This window comes from Cheilinus undulatus, linkage group 18 (assembly GCF_018320785.1).
Source record: "Cheilinus undulatus linkage group 18, ASM1832078v1, whole genome shotgun sequence".
Lineage (NCBI taxonomy): Eukaryota > Metazoa > Chordata > Actinopteri > Labriformes > Labridae > Cheilinus > Cheilinus undulatus.
Window position 1 is genome coordinate 19,902,868 of NC_054882.1, and position 20,421 is coordinate 19,923,288.

At 40.2% G+C, this 20,421-nt stretch overlaps 1 protein-coding gene across 1 annotated transcript in view; it reads left to right on the forward strand.

The window, feature by feature from the left end:
- The window catches only part of LOC121526401 (uncharacterized protein C14orf132), a 51,972-nt gene extending 44,335 nt beyond the window's left edge, over nucleotides 1–7,637 (forward strand). Inside the window, exon 2 of the mRNA XM_041812977.1 lies at nucleotides 3,688–7,637. Within this exon, the coding sequence (XP_041668911.1) occupies nucleotides 3,688–3,924 (237 nt within the window). The 3' untranslated portion in view covers nucleotides 3,925–7,637. The remainder of the gene's footprint in view (nucleotides 1–3,687) is intronic.
- Nucleotides 7,638–20,421: the final 12,784 nt, after the last annotated feature.

A 20,421-nucleotide genomic window follows, 5' to 3' on the forward strand; every position in this document is an offset into this window, starting at 1 on the left:
TTTCCTGTCAGAAAAGACATTTTCACTCTTCTGCCGGTCTGCTTTGGCATGGGTTTACAATCTTTATGTGGACCAAATGGACCAAATTTCTTCTCAGAACAAGAGAAAAGAGACACACCAAAGCTTTACTTGACAGACAAGATGTTTTTGGCCTTGGCATCAGTTTTTTCACTTAGAAGCTCTGCCACTAACCGTCTAAGGCAGCGGTAGCCTGTTGGATTAGGAATCGTGTGTGTACGGGGGTTCGAATCCAGCCTGTGGCCTTTTGCCGCATGTCTCTCCCCACTCTCTCGTCCCATTTCCAACTCTATCCACCGTCCTCTGTCAAATAAAAGTACTAAAAAAAACAAATCTTAAAAATAAAAAATAAAAAAAATTAGCATGCATACAACCTTATTTTGTCTTACTGCTCTAATTGGCCCATCATGAACAGACAGAACAGTTGTCCAATCACATTCCAAGAATTTTTTCAAAAGTTCAGCCCTTCCCAAACGCTTTCTATGGGAGCTTTCCCAGTTGAATTTGAAATGTATCTATGCAGTGGAGATATGAAACACTTGATCTGGCATGTCAAGTAAGGGCCACCATTGCACGTGCAGACAAACCTAAATAGGACTCATATTTGAAACACACCTGTAACGCATATGGGGCCAACATGGGCATGCTGGATGGGAATGTACTGAGGACTGAATATATATGAAGACTTATCAAAGTATGTTCCTCTGATTTTATGGACAGACTTGTGTTGCATATTGAATCAAGGCTTGTTATTGGAGGATAAGGTGAGTTGTGGCACTCAAACATGAGTTTTAATGATCAATTTTTATTTTGGAATGCCACAATGTAAAACCAATACAGCTAAGAGGGAAATAATTCCATGGTATTAATTTAAAGTCATATGGCCCAAGTGTATAGTATTAAATGCATAGTATGTAAAATTACACCACCAGGGGGCTCTCAACCAAAACAAAAAGTATGAAGAGTACAACCGGCACACGTCATTAAGTGTATTTACTAAAAAGAAGACTGACATTTTGTTTTCATTCATACATTTCTCATAAGGAGGGAGAAATGCATTAAAAAAGGAACTAAATGTTCCTGAAGCGACGCCAGAGTGCATGTGCGTTCACCGTGACCGGGAAGTGCTTTTTGAAGTGCATTTCTCCCTCGTTATGGGAAATTTATGAATGAAAACAAAACGTAGGTTTTCTGTTAAGTAAATATGCCTTATGAGTCCTTAATTCAAAACGAGAAGTATTAAGAAGGAGACCGCAGAGGTGGAGGGTTTTGAGCAGTGTGGTTGTAACTCTGAAATATGGCAAGTTTGGGCGGCCTGTGGCAGCCACCATGACAAGACACGTCCATTACAATTAAAAAAATTAAAAAATTCTTTGTCTTGGAATATTTCAGATACTTTAACACCTCAATTTTAAAACATATTTAAATATGTATATATAAAACATAACACAATGGAATGTGCAAATTTTAAATTAATATATATTTTTCAGTGCAGAAAAGCCTTAGCTTGTATCTTCAAATGCATGTTTACAATTTTCAACCACTATTTTCTTTATTGCTGATGCACGACCTGCCTACTTTAATGCTAAAAATGCTGATCTGAATTTGAAGTACATGCAGTGAAAGCACCAGGAGGAATGAGGACATACATTGACTGTGTGGGGGGCAGGGAGATCAAGGTTTCTGGACTTCATGCATGCCTGTCTGCCTCTATCATGTTCATGTGAACAGCAGGCGTTCCACAGGATGTGTCATGTCATTATTTACCACCAGGGGCCAATGAACGGAGAGCAGCACTGTGCTCTAAACATTTTTTTATGGTGCGAGGGAAGACCTGAAGTGTGTGCGTACATGCATGTGTAAGTCTGTGTGAGAGAGAGAGAGAGATGGAGAGAGAGAGGTGAGCAAATGAGCAAGCGAGAGAGAATTTCATTGTATGCGAGTGTTCAGCCTCCCTGCGAGGTATTTTTAGCATTGTTTTTTTCAGCAGTGTGTTTCCCATACTGAACTTGTTTCTCATGCATTCCTTTATCATCTTCCCCGTTATAGAGTCACACACATGTTAAATACTCTCGCACAAACACACACGAGAGTGTTCAGTTTCTTCTGCTCTAACGGCAAACCTTCACAGGCCTCTCATTGTCCCAAGCAATAAATCATATTCACTTGCCACATCTGAAATATTTATTCCATGATAATCAAGCACTGCCACCTCAACACACTCAGGCAGTGTGTGACAGTGGGACCCGGCATGCCTGTGTGGGAAACCTCGTAACATTTACTAATGATGTCGTGATGAAGTATATCTTTTAATATATGTAGCACTCAGACTTACTAATGTTGAAACAAAGCTGGCGTGCTGATTGTCAGGAAGGGCAAGAATTGTTAGGTTTGATGCTCTGTTCAAGCAAAATAGAATGAATTGTTGTTATTGAGCTTAAATGACAATTCCATTTGGAGAAAACAAACACCTTAAAATGCAAAGTCATGGAAACCATTATCAGACTGCCAGCGGCTCTTTGAGGCTGTACTGAAGCTGAGTGGGGTAGGATGTTAATATTCATAATGATGAAAGAAAGTCAGTGATTTTCCTTCTGCACTTGTATTAAAAACAGTCATTGTCAGCAGCCCTGTGTGTTGACTTTTTATCTGTTTGTTTGGAGAACTGACTGAGAAGAGCTTTCTTTTTGAACTGAGGAAATAGAAAGTAAATTTGCATCTATGGTCAAAGTGACTTGACAATTTTTCCCTCTTCCTATAAAGACTTAAATGGGCTATACATGGGCTGCAAATGCGGGTGCAATACGGGTTTGTCTGCAGGTTCTATGGTGACGTGCCTGGACATTTTATATGAAACCCATGTAGGTTCTACTTCTAGAGATCCCAGGTAAATCCCACTTAAAGTCCACATGGGCAACAGGTGGGGCTAGCATGGGAGTGGCAGGCTTGTTGTAGGGGAGAAGGTTAGTTGAAGCACTCACATTTACATTTCAATGCACAATCCCTTTTTATTTTGTACTGCCACAATATAAAACCAATACTGCTGGGAGTGAAATCATTTGATTATATCAATTTAAAGTCACATGACTAAGCTTTACTGTATTAAATGCTCAGTTTGTAAAATTAGGCCACTAGGGGGCTCTCAACCGACACTATTGATGAGTACAGGCCCCACGGCCCATCTCCACTTTTGACTTCATGTTTTGAATTGAGGAAGCTTCAATAAAAACAGCACCTTATAAGGCATATTTACTGAACAGAAAACCAAAGTTTTGTTTTCATTCATGGCTCCTTGCTTTTGTTGTATTGCATATACAACTCACGGTACAACTAACCTCCCCTCTAACTATCGCAAACTCATGCTGAAGCAAGTCGAAATAAAAAAAAAACGTGGTCTAGTTCTGATAAAATTGTTGCTATGCTATAGCTACATCCAAGCTAAATGCTACACCGTTGCTATTGGCTTCCAGTAAAACTAAACGCCACCCACTCCTGTCGCTTCGCTCTCGTCAAATGATGCTGATTGGTTAAGTCGATTTTCAGATCTGGCAGGACCCTTACAGACTGGAGCTTTGCCTGATGACAGACATGGAGTCTGGCCAATCCATCTTATAAATGTCTTAAAAACTGATGAAAACTTTTATCTTCTGTGGTTTTTCCCTCTCTTAGATCCCGGTAATGACGGGAGCCTTCATGGACTCCTCGCCAAATGACGACTACAGCGGTGAGCACTCACTCTTCAACTCATCAGCCAGCGTCCACGCTGCTGCCTCGGCCGCATCAGTACACGGACAACCAGACGAGTCGCAGTCCATGTCCAGCGATGCCATCTGGCTCTGGATTGCCATAATTGCCACCATTGGAAACATTGTTGTGGTTGGAGTTGTCTACGCCTGCACTTTCTGATGTATGGTTGCTAACTAAGACGGATGCACACCTACACATTCTGGACACAGAAGTGGTGCCAGTTTTTGGAGACAAACTATCTCCGTGTCTCTCTCTCTTTCTCTCTCTCCCTCTCACCTGGCTTTTAGATCAGTTTTGGCCCCTGAGGGTGTGGAAGTAGAGGAACTAGACAATGACACATAGACTTCTATACTTCTTCATCACAGGGAGGGACTGGGACTTGGCTGCAGTCGTTGGCATCAGATGCTACAAATGGAAGCTCGAGAGGAGATTTTTGTTTATAACATCTCTTTAGTTAAAAACAGAAACCTGCGCCTTCAAGCAAGAAATAAATGAACTTTGTTCTTTTTTTTCCCCTCCTAAGTTTGTTTCCATGTTTCTCCTCAGACAACACCCTCACTTGTGATGCAGAGATGAGAACAAGGATTAAATGGGGCTTAAGATTCGGGTTGATCCAGGCCATCTCAAAAACTTCCACCAGATAGTTTCAAAGCAATTTAGGGCAGAGCTGTTTAATTATGCGGCTGAACAGAGATGGTGAATGTTAAAACATTTAGAAAGTACTGGGATTACTTACAAGAGAGGCAGCCCAGAGCTGCACCATGTTGGAGCTCATTTCAGGACTAATCTGTGAATCAAACACAAGTTGGACACTGACCCTGGAGGTAGATACTGTGTTTTTAAACAACTTACCAACAGGAAAGCATTGACTATCATTAAATTCCCTGAAGTATACATATAAAGTCCAACAAAGGCTGTTTCTCTGATGTTTACTTCATCATACATAATGGATGATGACTTTATTATTAGATATGTAGAGGAAAAACTAAGGCAAACAGATAAAATCAGTGGTTTTATTCTTACCTGGAAACTCAAACCGTATTGTCATGATCTGTTTAGTTATGTTTGGATATAATCTACACATGCCAACATTATACAATTAAAGCACAAATTTAAAAGCAGCCTACTTAACTAACTGCACCTTGTTAATGTTTGTAGTTTTTTTTCAAAGAGCAACTAAACCCCAGAGTTTCAGCTGAGGTGCACCCTAGAATAAAGAAAATCAGCCACAACATCCATACAGTCTATCCTGCTTTTGTGGGATTGATTATGAGACATGATGTCATAACTATCTAAGGTAGTCTTAACTGCAGTTTCAGACTGGATGTGTGTAATCCTGCTTGCAGCTGCCATGCGTCTGCATCACAACTACACCCGGCTCCAACAGAAGATAGAATCTGAATATTTTTCAACCAAATATACAAACCCCAGTCCAAAAAGTTGGGATATTATATAGAATATGGATTAAAAACAGAATACAGTGATTTACAAATTCTTCTTATTTTCCATTACGAAACCAAGACAAGATATTTCATGTTTAAAGAGGGGAACTTTATTGTTGTAATGGAAGTTTACACATTATCTGAATGCTTGCAGCATGTTCCAAAAAAGTTGGGACAGAAGCATGAAAAGGCTAGGAAAGTTGTGGGATGTCAAAAACAGAGGAAAAGCCAACATCTCTGATGGTGTGTGGATGTATTGGTGCACATGCTATGGGCCACTAACTTGCACATCTGTGAAGGCAACATTTATACCAAGAGGGATATAAGGAGTTCAGAGCAAGATATGCTTCCATCCAGATTCATCAAGACCATGCCAAGCCACACCAGGTACAACAGCATGGCTTCACAGTAAAAGAGTGGGGTAGATCGGCCTACATGCAGTCCAGACCTATCTCCCATTAAAAATGTGCGGTGCATTATGAAGCATGACAACATAAACCCTGCACAATTTAGCGACATAAGATGTCCAGTACTATGCAGAACTTTTGGGCATGTGTGAGCCAAAAATTGCACGTTGAAGTAAAGTGTGAATGGTGAGTAAGCTCTCCCTAAGGCACTGTCAGGTGGGAAGGAGGATTGACACACCAATGAGCATGGGAAAATAATCTGTTGAGAACAATAACATGCCCAAGCCTTTAGGGTGAAGTAAGGCACGCGTTTCCACAATCTTGGACACAGATTTTTTTTCAGGTTGCTAAACAAGTTGGGACATTTATGTCTGCAGTACACATTATAACCACATGAGAAAGCTCCCCCCCATAACACTCACCCTCTTCAGTATTATAAAACACAAAACAAGGCTCTACCAGCCAATGGATGGCAAAAGAGCTAAAGTCAAAGTCGTGGATGCTTTGGCTAATAAAAGAGAAACTCATAAATCCAGACCAGATGGCTAGAGAGCAGGCAAAGAAAGCCTATGTGACAGTGGTTAAGTGGCCTTTTCCAGGCTCATATAATGGAAAGTGCCAGATCAGGACCAGATTGAGTCCAGAATTAATGTCCAAGCTAGCACCAGTCCTCAGTTTAACCAACCAGCCGAGGATGGTGCAGAAAGTTGACTTGATAAGCAATAACGTTCAGCGAATGAAGTTGGTGGGTCACAATGGCTTTTACTTTTTAAAAAGTGTGTCACTGGTAAAAAGTTTGGGAAAAACTGGAGTAAGAGATGGATATGGAGAGTAAGCATGGACTAGGGTACCGTCCGGGCAGGTTATTGAGTTGCCATGAGCCCCTGGTCGTGCTGTAGATGTCCCAAAACCTTAAAACTTGTATTACCAGGGGTGAAAAAAGGCCTGGACAAAAGAGTTGCAGTCAAACTTGACTTTGGGTGCCAAGCAACACATGTTAGTCTGCATTTCACAAAGCTGACTCTGGCAACACCCACCAGACCTCAAGCCCCAAATTTGGCACATCAGGCCATTTGATGAATCCTTAACACCCTTCATGTCTAAAACGTATGCACATGACTGTACATGAAGTAGGAATGGGAAAAAAATCCACTTTTGATACTTCAACAATTACTGTCTTCAGTGTCTAGATGCTTACAGAGCGTGAGAAAAGGTGATGTAAGATATAAGCTGCTGTCCCAGGTTTTTTGGAACATGTTTGCAGGCATTCAAATTTTACACAACATCCTGGAACTGGAATTGATCAACAACAGTGATAAATACCCGATTCATAAGTTTTCAGCTGAAGTGGCTTTGGAGTTTAGTTTCTCTTTAAAGACGGTATTTCTCACTCTAAGATCCTGATGCTACAGAAATGTAAAGGCAGACATGGCAGACCTCCAGAGAACAAACTAATGTGTATACTAATGTGAGAGCAGAAAGGATGCCTTACTTTAAATGAGATTTTGTTTGAAGCTGTCCCCCTTAATTTGTCTCCGTTTGGTAAATTAACTTCCTGTTACCGTGGAATCTGGAGGCAGTTGTCTCCATGGCAACTAATCCTCCACCTAATTGGGAGCAACGACTTTTACTCTGAGACTCAGCATTAACCTGCAGTCACACGGCTCTTTATTCTGAGCATTTAAATCACAGAAAAACACCACACTGCATTTACACAAGTGTTGCTTCTGGTAGCCTTTGAATGTGGTTTGTGCTTTGCTTACACTGTTTGATTTAGAAAGCAGCAAACATAGGAGAGTTAATAAAAATGTTAATGCCTTTTTGAAGATGAATATAAAGTCAATATGTTTAGTTCTGACTATTTTATATAGTAATACAGAAGAGATAAAAAGGAAGCTTTACTATCAGTAATGACCTGATGGGATTTAAAAGGTATACTATCAATGTACTTTAGGATGAATATATAAAGCTTTTCTGTAAACACTCTACATATTTAAACACTGTGAGCTACAATATGAGCTCACTATCTGCTGTACCCATATAAAAAGCAACTGAGAGATATTTCTCTTCATTGATTTCAATGTTTAAAGTACTTTTCAAGTCTGTTATTTTTTATGTAGAAATACTGTAGACATGTTGTATTCCACATACACACTGCTCCTTTTGTAAAGATGTATACTATTAAAATTTCTGTATGACGCCCAAAGAAGCAAAATGTCTGCCCATGAATGATTCACTGGACACATTCTTGGCTTAACACAAACTTTTGGTTCCTGTACACAGTGTTTGATCGTGCAAGAAGGTGTTTTAGCTCCATCTTTTCTCTGCCTGAATCACCTGGCGTTGCTCCTGGTGAAGCCAGCCCACTGACAGACAACAACACTCGCTGCTGAGCATTCAGGTAAGATTGATGCTGAGCTGAAACAGCGCCATTTGTCACTTTGACACAGGCACAAGTTGTTCTGAAACCATCTGGATTCACTCCTGTGTGGATCCAGGCACTCCTCCTCCTCTCTGTTTTTAACCTTTTCATCTAAAATAGAGCTGAGGCAAGTTTAAAACTTGGGGTTTGTTGTTAAAGCGTTGACTTGTTAAATTTTACAGTGTTGTTTAATAGTCTGCTCTGCTTTTAGACACTAGAGATAAGGAACGACTTCTGGATGTCAATCAGGAGAGACCTCATACTGTAATTTATTTTACAGATCTTAAAGTAAGAGAAAAGTGCAAAGTTTTTGGCGATTAGACTCAATTGTGATGGCTTCATGTATTTAAAGGGGCAGTGAGGCAAACAGCAGGAATAGGAAACCCCCCTATGGAGTCTACTCAGATAACAGCTGACTCTGAGCCAGATCCGGCCTCAACTCACCAAATTCACCTAGCCATCACAACCACTGGTCCAAAGCTGACACATCCGTCTCAAATCTGGTTCAATGACGGCACAGGCTGTGCCAGACTTGTGCTGGATCTGGACCATATGTCTTTGCCATCAGAGACATAGCAAAGGCATCAGGACCAAATCAGGCCCAAAGCTAGCACAATTTGGCCCAGATCCAGCTAAAAGCGAACACATTTTTTCCCAGATCTGGCTCAACGCCGGCACAGGCTGTGCCAGTCGTCAGCTAGATCTGGGCCAGATGTCTTTGCCATCAGAGATATAGCTGAGACATCTGGCCCAGATCTTGTCCAAAGCTGATACAATGTCCCCAGTCCGGCCCAAAGACAGCACAGGCTGGGCCAGTTTTGCACCAGATTTGGGCCAAAAATTAACTTGGTTTCCATTTATCTCAGCCTGTTCTGGTCCAAAACTGTTTCAGAGCCATCATATGACTCCCCACCAGGTTATTCCCATTGTGCCAAAAGACACTGGGGCAGACCTGTTTTCCCAGGTTGGACTAAAAATTGGACTACATCCAGCCCATGTCTGGTCTAGTCACATTTTGCTATGTGGGTAGGCACTGATGGCGGCGTTGATGAGGGGTGCAGGATCAGAAGAAGAGCAGACCTCTGAGAAGCTGGATCAGGCACCAATGGCTGGTGGCTTGGAGGAGGAGACTGAGGTATTCAGGATGAGATGAGCAGAAGACCTGTGAGAATCTGAACTAGATGCTGATGAACTGAAAGGAGGTGGCTGGGGTGGAGGAGGGTTGCAGCGTCCACACTGAAATGACATGCTGACTGTGAAAGTGAAAATGACAGATTTGAAATATGACAGGTACATGATGATTGGTCAAACAAGATTATGGCAGAATTTGATTAGTTGAGTACTTAAGAGAGTGAACTCCCATAATAAACAGAATGGGAAGAGAGAAGGAATGGAAGAAGGGAGAGATATGAAAGAGTCGTCCTGCTCTGACCAAACTGCATATATTACTCTTAATGAATGAAGTGAGGTCAACCTTTAACCTTTAACATCTTACTTTACTTACTGCTGTAATGCTTTAAATGCTTAAAATGTGAAGCTGCTGGGTGAAAAGAGCAAGAGTTAGAGCACTGTATGGATTCATTCTCTGAAGGCCTGACTTAAATTCTACCTTGAAGCTGTGATTCTTGCATGTTTAACCAATGTCACCTTTCACTTTAAAAAGTACAATCCCAATTCCAAAAACATTGGGGCACAAATAAAAACAATGTAAATCTCATGAGCCCATACTTATATTCACAATAAAACAAAAAAAAAAAATAGATGTTAAAAGTGAGACATACCATTTCATGAAAAAAAAAATTGTATGAATTTGATGGCAGCAGTACGTCTCAAAAAAGTAGGGACAGAGCAACAAAAGGCAGGAAAGGAAAGTGGTTAAGTGGAACAGGTCAGTGACATGACTGGGTATAAAAAGAACATTTTAAAGAGGCAGAGTCTCTCAGAAATAAATATCAGCATCCATTCACAAATCTTCAAAAGTCTGAATCCAACATTAGATGAGGATGGGACAATATTCCTCTCCCAAAACTCCAAAAAAACCAGTCTCCTCACTTTCCAGACATTTAAAGACTGTTGTTAGAAGAATAGGGGGTGCTTCACCATGGTAAACATGGCCCTGTCCCTACTTTTTTAAGATGTGTTGCTGCCATCAAATTCAAAATGAGCTAATATTTACATGAAATGGTAAAATGTCTCAGTTTCAGCATCTGATATGTTGTTTATGCTCTATTGTGAATAAAATATGGGTGCTATAAAGAAGAGCTTGTCATGAAGTCTGCATTAAATAATCATCATGCATCTATCAAATTGTCTCTGCTACTAATTAAGGCTGTACTGTGTGTCGAATGAAGAAACTAAATCATAGTAATGAAAGTCCCCTGGGTTTCCATGGCAGCTAAATCATACTGACAATGGAGTCTTTCTCAGAGGAAGGCAGATAAAATGGATAACCCTTGACCTTGCCAATGCTAATCTATGCTAATCCATGCTAATTTAGATTTTCAGGTAATGCTTTGCAAGAAATCGACCGTGTCTAAGACATAATTTAAACAAGCCTGCGTATGATTAGGCTGGGTTTGCCTGTGAATAATAGATAATGTCAGAAATTTTAAGATAAATCAGTGTAAAGGTCTGAAAAGAGGAGTTGAGAGGAGGAGGCGTAGGCTGTCAGATGTTCCCTCCGCTGCCCCGGGGTCTCACAAGATGTAACACTTTAGCCAAACCTGGCCTGACCCGTCCTGGCCAGGAAAGAGTGACAGCCGGGTGATGGGGTGCTGATATGTGCGAGTGAGACACGTCCTTGAAAACTGTGCATTTATACTCATCCCCAGCATTAAGAAAAGCTGTACATTTACAACATTTACACAACAAGGTTCATAAATGGTGTGCTGAGGCAAGTCTAACCAAATTGTGGAAGACAGTACAACCTAAGCACCCTAGTGCAAGCATACAAAAGTCTAAGGACATACCAGGCTATCTAAGGTGGGTTAAGGTGTGAATTGTTGTCCTTCTCTGTGTCAGCAACCTGTCCACATGTACTCCATCTCCAGCTAAACGTCAGCTGTGATTAGCTCAAGCCTCTTGTACCTGTAAGGATACACAATGCCTATAAAAAGTAACCCCCCCGGATATTTTGCCCTTTTATTGATTTTATAAATCAGTCATTGTCAAAGTAATTTGGCTTTTTAAAATTGGGATGGCACTCTAGAGGTCACTTTAGCATTTAGAAGGACAACCTGAAGAGCACTCTATCACGTTTTTTGCATGGAAGGCCACTACAGATGGCCTTCCATGCAACACACTCAAGCTCACTTTATCATTGTGCTCACTGGAATGGCACCCTGGAGGACATTACCACATTTTGTGCACTGGATGGGCAATAATAAAAGTCTGTAGCTGTTTATACTTATTGAGGGCTTTAATTGTGATCGCCCCAAAAGGAAAATAAGGTGTAGTCAATTGCAGCTTGACTCACCTCAGCATTACAGAAGGAAAACCTAAAACTATATGAGCAGTAACATACGGAAGAGTATTAGGGCCACTGAAAAAATAAATTTTGAGACAATTTTTTTTTTCAATTGTGAGAAAAAAGTCAGAATTCTGACTTTTTTCTCACAATTGAAAAAAAAAAATTGTCTCAAATTTTTTTTTTTCAGTGGCCCTAATACTCTTCCGTAGTAACACAATAGTGAACATACAGAAATAAAAAATCAACAACATTGTTTTCATGTTATGCTCAGACATGAATGCTCTTACCCAAGAGTAAAAATTCTGTTACATGTAATTCATAAAATAAAAGACAAACATGCCTTTCCTTTTTTGGGTCATGTGTGTGTTTTTTAAACAAGGATAAGAAAAAAATGTTTAGAATCGTAAATCGAATTTTTTTAGAATGTGCATAATATATGTACGCGTTGCTTCTGATGTGCATAGAAGGGTGAGACAAAATTCACCTCTGAATTATAGGCATTTTTGTGCAGTTTATTCACATTTCCCTTAATCTGTAAAGGCCTGTAAAGGGGTTTTATTATCTTTTAGTTCTTTAAAAGTATTTTGCATGGATACAATTTTTTAAATAGCCATAAATTCTAAAATCTTATGTACCCCCTTGAGTGCCTTCATGTACCCCCAGGGGTACGCATACCCCTATTTGAGAATCACTGCTCTAGAGGGCACCTTATCATGTTTTGTGCACTGGAATGGACACACTGGAGAAGACCTTATCACGTTCTCTTAGAAGGCATGTTTTCATGTTTTTTGCACCACTCGTGCACTGACTGTGTGGGCATTTTATTATATTCTGTGCATAGGGTCAACACCTTGGACTACATTTTATCACATTCTGTGCACTGGAGGAGAACCACATAGGGCACTTTACCATATTTTGTACAATTAATGGATACCCTAGAGGGCACTTGACCCAGTTTTGTCCTCTGTAAGGACCCCTGAAGAGCACTTTATCATGGTTTGTGCCCTAGAGGGGCACCCTGGAGGAGAGTTTTTCACATTTTGTCAGTTGGAAAGCAACTTTAGAGGGCATATTTCACTTCCTGTGCACTGAAAGAGCACTCTAGATGGCACTTTATCACATGCTGGGCACTGCATGGGCATGCTGGGGGGCATTTTATCACATTCTGTGCACATTGTGGGCACCTTGGAGTAGAGTTCATCACACTTTGTGCACTGGAAGGGCACCAAAGAGGGAGATTTACCATGTTTTGTGCACCAAAAGGGTACCCTCGAGTGCACCTTACCACATTGTGTCCATTGGAATTGCACTCTAGAGGGCTCTTTATCACTTTTTATGCCAAGGAGGGGGCCCCCTGGAGTGGACTTGATCACACTGTCTATTTGAAAGCCAAACTATTAGCTTTGTGCATTGGAAGGGTGCTAATGAGGGCACTTTTTCAAATTCTATGCCAAGGATGTGCACCCTGGAGGGCACTTTTTCAAATTTGCTTCACTTGAATGGCACTCGAGAGGACACATTATTATGTTTTGTCCACCGGTGGGCACGCTGGAGGACATGCTATCTAATTTTAACTACCAAAGGGGCATTCAAAAGGGTACTCTATTCATGGATAAACCAATAATTTCTAATTTGAATTTAAGGATGGTAAAAGTTAACCAAAAATGTCCTCCCTAATACAAATCACTACAAGATATATTTTAGATAAAACTAACACAAATACCTCAAAAGTCTGCCCTAACTACTTATCCCTAAGTCGAGCATATTTAGGTCCTGGAATGGTAAAAGAGTCATTAAAGTGCTTTAACTAGAGGTCGGTATATGAAGGCTGATGCTAGAAAAAGCTTAGGTCAAACGTTTAATGGATATCCAAAAGTGAGAGATCTCTTTGTGGCAGACTGAAGCGGGGAGAGGATAATGGAAATGCATGACTTTTCCTCAGGTTGATGTACTCTGCCTCAGAGGATTAGGTTATTATTGGGGTCAATAATGAGCTTTTGATCACACCATTTCCTGCCTGAGGTCACTTTCAGAGAAAACAAGAGCTTGTTCTCTAAAGATCACCAGCACTGCCCCCTCTCAATAACACTCGTTAAACTCTGATTTAAAACAGGCGTTGATGTGGCACGAGGTATCGGAGCATAACATAAACGATGCTGTCTGGGCGTCATCTGTAATCAGCTTTGACGTTAGAATGATGGATGTTTTCTATTGTTGCTGCCTCACTTCACAAACAGGGTGGAGTTATATTCTCTGGTCTGATGGCTTTAACTGATAGCTGTCAACACGCTAACAGAGACTTCACTCTCTGGCACTGTGATTGCCTCTTAATAACACATTAGACGACTAAGAAAAGTTGGTGGTGGGAAAGAAAATGGATTTAAGATGGGCTGCTACCATGGCAACGAGAGGGTGTAATAGATTTAGTACCACCTTTGGCTTCTGGCATCCATTTCTGGAGCTCAATTTTGCTTGCTTTTTACTTTTGTGTCTCTCAACAAAAACACCCACAAACGGAAGCAGCTCATTACAGACCTGTGCCGGATTTAGACATCAAATATCTGCTTATCTGAATCTAATATCCTGTAATGAGGATCTCACGGAGTATCAACAGCTACTCTGACTAATCAGGATAATTAAACAAGATGATTAAGTCATTTTTTATTCCTCTAAAATGTCACACGTCACATTTAAGACACAAGAGTTAAGGAAAATGCTTTTGAAAGATCTCCTGTGTATTCCATTTCTGCATTAAACTCTCTTTTCTACCTCCAATCAGGAGAGATCGTAAACAGAGTGTCAAAAGTGACAGTGAACAGAGAGTCTTTAATGCGATCCCTGGAGCTCCACCACCCCCTGATGCTGCTGCCGCCTCTCTGAAAATGCTTCATTACTGGAGCTCCATGATGGGAGCTCAGCTTCAGCCGTCATCCATGAGGCAGTAGCCCTATTCTTTTGATTTAGTAATGCTGTTGAGCGGATGACTAGTCCCTCACTCGCACTCACAGAGATGCTTTTCCATGAGGCAGGAGGACGGATAAAGTACCCGTCTCTGGTTGTCATCTCTCATAGAAAACATCCTTACAAAGAGATAATTCATGAGGGAGACAGCCTTTGAACATGATGGATGTAGCCCTGCCATCCTAAACTAGACCAAACATAGAGGGCTGATTACTTTTATCCACTAATCTATATTAAAGTATAACCTCAATCCCAAAAATATTTTATTTACAAAGGAACATAAACAATATACCATTTGATAAAAATTATTACATCATTTTAAATTTGATGGCAGCAACACATCTCAAAAAAGTAGGGACAAGGCCATGCTTACGATGTGTAGCATCCCCTCTTCTTTTAACAACGTCTGGGAAGTGAGGAGACAACTTGCTGGAGTTTTGGGAGAGGAATGTTGTCCCATTCTTGTCTGTTTCGGATTCTAGCTGCTCAACAGTCCTGAGTCGTCTTATTTTCTGTTTTATGATGAAGCAAATTTTTTCTATTGGTGAAAGGTCTGGACTGCAGGCAGGCCAGCTCAGCACCTGGACTCCTCTATTGTGAAGCCATGCTGTTGTGATGAATGTGGTTTAGCATTGTCTTGAAATATGCAAGGCCTTCCCTTAAAGTGATGTTGTCTGGATGGCAGCATATGTTGCTCTAAAGCCTCTATTTACTTTTTAGCATTGATAGCACCTTTCCAGATATGTAAGCTGCCCAAGCCATAGGCACTAATGCACCCTCATACCATCAGAGATGCAGGCTTTTGAACAGATAACAAGGTGGATGGTCCCTCTCCTCTTCAGTCTGCACGACACGGCATTCAAGGTTTCCAAAAAGAATTTAAATTTTGATTAATGTGACCACAGAACACTTTTCCATTTTGCCTTAGTCCATTTTAAATGAGCTTTTGCCTAGAGAATATAGCTACGTTTCTGGATAGTGTTACATATACAGCTTTAACTTGCATTTGTGGATTGCACGATAAACTGTGTTGATAGACAATGATTTCTGGAAGTGTTCCTGAGTCTGTGCAGTGATTTCCAGTACAGAATTATGCCTGTTTTTAATGCAGTACCACCTACTTTTCCGACCTTTGTCTTGCCCATCCCAACTTTTGGGACAGAAGGAATGGTGTTATGTAAAAGGGATGATCAAATATGGCTTTGTTTCACTTTTCCTCTCCCTCTCTTTCAAAATCAATAATCCTTATCAGGCAGGATCTGATAATGTGATGTAATGTTTTGTGTGCTTTAATTCAGATAAAGTTGTAAAAATGTATTGTTTGCAGTTTGATCCCAGTGGCAATACATTAGTATCTGTTAGCTTAAGAGAGGAGGTCTACATTTTTTTTAAATAGTGTATAACCATACATGGAATTTAAACATTTGCATTTGATCATACCTACCAGGTTCCTGCTGCTGCTAATCCTCCTCCACACCTGAGCCTCATCTCATCAATCAAGCCTGGGAACTATTTAGCCTCGGTTCATCCTCCCGGTGTCTGCCATCTGCAGGCCTAACACACACACAGTCTGGTTTGGAAGATTTTAAGCTTTAAGCTATGAATAAAAGATCCTTTTTTTGAAACAATTCCTCCCCCATCTTTTTTTATTATTTGTGCATGCATTGTGGCTCCGTATTCACAAGTAGACCAATCTCAGGACGTAGATCTGAGCGAGAAGTGGTTGGTTTTGGAGGCTTCATGCAAATTACTCTGGGCCATCCAGCTGGAAAGGTTCTGTTTCATGTCAGTGTTTACAGTCCAACTTTAAAATCTCCAATAAATTCACACTTTTGATTTCAGCAGATCATCACATCATGAATCTGACGTACCGCTTCAATTCCAAAAAAGTTGGGGCGCTGTGTAAAATGTAAGTAAAAACTGCAATTAATTACAAATCTCATAAACCCATAAATTATTTACAATGTTGAAATTGAGACTTTTTACAGTTACATGAAACATATTAGCTCATTTTGAATTTGATGGCAGCAACACATCTCAAAAACAGTAGGGACAGGGCAAAAAAAAAAAAGGAGGTGGTGCTAATTTAAAAAACAGCCGGAGAAGCATTTTGCAACTAATTAGGTTAACTAACAACAGGTCAGTCACATGACTGGGTAAAAAAAGAGCATTTTAGAGAGGCAGAGTCTCTCAGAAGTAAAGAAGTAAAGGTTCACTGATCTGTAAAAAACTGTCAAAACCTAGTGGAATCATTTCAGAAAAATGTTCCTTAATGTAAAATGGCAAAGACTTTGAATATCCCACCATCTACAGCACATAATATCATCAAGAGATCAGGAGAATCTGGAGAATCTCTGCATAAGGGAGGAGGCCAAAGGTCATTACTGGATGCTCATGATCTTGGGAACATTAAGCAGCATTGCTTTAAAAAACAGGTATGATTCTGTACTGGAAATCACTGCATGGGCTCAGGAACACTGGAGTTGAAGCTGCATCATACATGAACATAATCCACAAACACCGCTGTTTTCTAGTCTAGGCCAGTGGTTCCCAACTTTTTTTTTCACTGAGCTCCCCCTTCACATACCTACACGGACAAAAGTGACATATTACTGTCAAAAATATACATAAATTTGAATCGTTTTCATCGAGCCAAATACAACCACCTAAACCACAAGTGTTACTAGGATTAGCATATGGACGTGGTTTTTAGGTAGCATGAGTGAACCTAATTTTAACTAACTCAGAGCAGACAGGTCATCCCCCCCAAAATCAATGGCGCCCCCCCAAGAGGGTCCCGGACCCAATGTTGGGAATGAAGGCTGTAGGCCAAAGCTTATTTAAAATTAAGAGAGACCAAATGGAAAACTGTTTCTGTACCTACTTTTCTGAGATGTGTTTCCACCATCAAATTCAAAATGAGCCAGTATCTTTCATGAAATGGTAAAATGTCTCAGAATCTAATATGCTGCAGATGTTCTGTTGTGAGTAAAATATGGTTTTATTAGATTTGTGCTTTGTTTTTATTTACATTTTACAGTACAAGTGTCCCAGCTTTTTTGGAATCGTGGATGTAGATTTTTCCATATATTTACTTTCATACATTTTTGTGGCTTGCAAGGCTATCAAGCCTCACTGTAGTCCCTTTTTTAAATGAAAAAAAAAAGCATCAAAAGATGTGCAAAATGCAGGGATTGATAGCTTTGTCTTATTGTATAAGTCTGATTATTCAAAGCAGGAATCATAAAAAACAAGGTGAGCCTCAGATCAGTCAGGCTCCATTTAGACACAGCATGGGAGCACTAATAGCATCATAGAGTCATCCTCTGAGGTTCATGAATGTCTGTATAAATTTACAGGCTACTGATTCTAGCATCAGTCTCTCCATCCTTAAGAAGGCACGATGCTGGATCTACAGGCAGGAACCTGGTCTGTGTAGCAGCATTAAGTCCTGGAAATAAACCCCCCATCCCTCAGTGGACCACTGTCACAGCTCTGTCACTACAAGGCACATGATTGGATATCAGCATGCAGAACATGCAGCCTGTCACCATGGAGACTGACATGTATCACATCGGTTGCACCAATTGGTCGTCTCACTTCCCCAGTCGGCGGCCAAAATTAAAGTTGAAACTCCTCCGAGGGGCTAATGGAGGAGTCGCTGAACAAAGAGGGAGATGGGGAGAGAGAGTGATGCGGCAGCTGACGGAAGACGACAGGATGATTGAGAAGAGAAGAAATGTGAGAGAATGGGAAGGAAAAGGATCAGAATTAACAGTGGAAACTCTGTCCATTTCTCCATGTGGTGATGAATGTGTGACAGGTGTACTCTCAAAGCGGAGCACAGATTGATTGATGCTGATGTCTGTCAGACTGCCTGAGAGACTGTTTGTTTTGCCAATTTCTGTACCAACCAAGTTATCTAGGATTCATGCGCCTGAAAGGTCATTTGTGGGTGATTTAATGAGAATCAATCGTTTTTGTATTTAAAATAGTGATTTCACAGAGTATGATCATCAATGAAATTTTTCTGTCTTTTCCTGTATAGGAAACATATCCTGAGTTAAAATCTTTAAAAACGATTTGTATAGAGCACATTAGTCCTGCACAAAAACAAAGCCTGTACAAAAGGTTACAACAAAGTAGCAGATGCTTCAGCTGTCCACTCCAGCCTGTCGTCCAACTGCAGCTCCAGGTAGGGCTTTTGGTCCTGACCACTTCCATGTTGACACCCTTGATGCAGGTAGTAGATGTGGCTTGTTTCTTTGAAAATCCACCACCATGTCTTTGGCCTTTTAGGTGTTCAGCTGCAGGTGGTTCAACCTGCACCATATCACAAAGTCCTAAGCCAGGCTCTAGTATTCCTCATCCCCAACACAACCCACAATCACAGTGTCATCTGCATGTGGCAGAACTCAGAGTCGCACTGGGAGTCAGAGCTGTACAGAGTGAAGACCGGGGGAGCACAGTCCCCTGTGGGGCTCCAGTTCTGCTGACCAAAGTGTCAGATGTGCCGTCCTTCAGCCTGACAGACCGCACATCAGACACTGTGATCAGCAAAACCATACGGTATAAATACATGCAATCTATAACATAGTATCTATTTTTTAAATTGTTTCGATATTTCAGCATAAAAAGTCCACATACTTGTACCTTTAAATCCTCAGAACTGAAAGATAATTAATGTGATTCATGGCCTATCACAGTACGACACAGTTAGGTGGGAAATTCGGCATTTTAAAAGATTTTCTTTGAATTCATGTGGTCTAATATTGCTAAAATAACAATAAAATGAGGTAAATTTGTCTTTTAAGAGGATGGATTAAATACAAATATCTCAGTGAGGTCAAATAAGGGCAACAAAAGCACTACTTTAGCATAAATGGATAATTATTCGATCTGATGACAGCAGGTGTAATTTAAGACACATTTCCTCAGTTCAGAACATTCTATCATTCCTCCAGCAGAGGGCTCCATAGTAAACATTTTCAATTCAAATATTTAGTCCGTGATGATCAGTATAAATTCATACAGAGTATCTATTTCATCCTGTGCGTCTGCTGTAGAGCCAAATAAACCTCATTGGTAATATACTAACATGACAGTATGACTTAATTTTAGCAGTTCTAGCAGTTTTAAAAAAATTTATCTGTAATCAAATTTGCTTGAGGAAGACACTGTTAATGTAGAATGAATAAATAAGTATAGAGTGTTTCATTGAAAAAGATCTGCTGTATATTTACAGCTGTGTGTATAAGTACATGAGAACTTCTTCAGAGGAGGTTCTGTCATGTTATGTGATTGGCTGAATTAAACTGTTGATGACTTCACTGGTATGTGAACAGAGACTGTACCGTGTCTATTGATATGCAGAGAGTGGAGTGCATGAACGGTTTAAAGGTACGCATCACGTATTTAATTTATCACGTTATAATAAAAGATCATGTAATATAATTAAGAAGCATTCTGACTCCTTCACTGAGGACTGGAACAGTGAAATTCACCTGTCAAATCGTTCGTTCACCTATCAATTTATTAGGTACACCTACGATCAATGGCACATACAGATTAAATGCTGATAGAATGTGCTTTTTTTCATGATAAAACCTCCAAAAATGCATACAATGTAGAAATGTTGAAAAATTCTGATGGAAATTTCAGGATTAGTTTAAATCTTTGGTGAATTTCCTTAATTTTCATGGAATTTTGAGGAATGGTTTTGTACATTTTGGGGAATATGATAAGAAATTTTAGGGGAATTTGCTAGAACATTTTCAGGAATTTAAATGAAACTTTTTGAAGGAATTTTATATTGGAATGTTTAGCCTTCATGATCAAGTTTCCCTGAAATATTTGGGGAATATTTGAAGACAAGTTTGGGTGCTTTTATGGGACACAATAAAAAAATGTTTCAGAAACTTCACAGAAATTTTATGTAAGATTTCTTTTCAATTT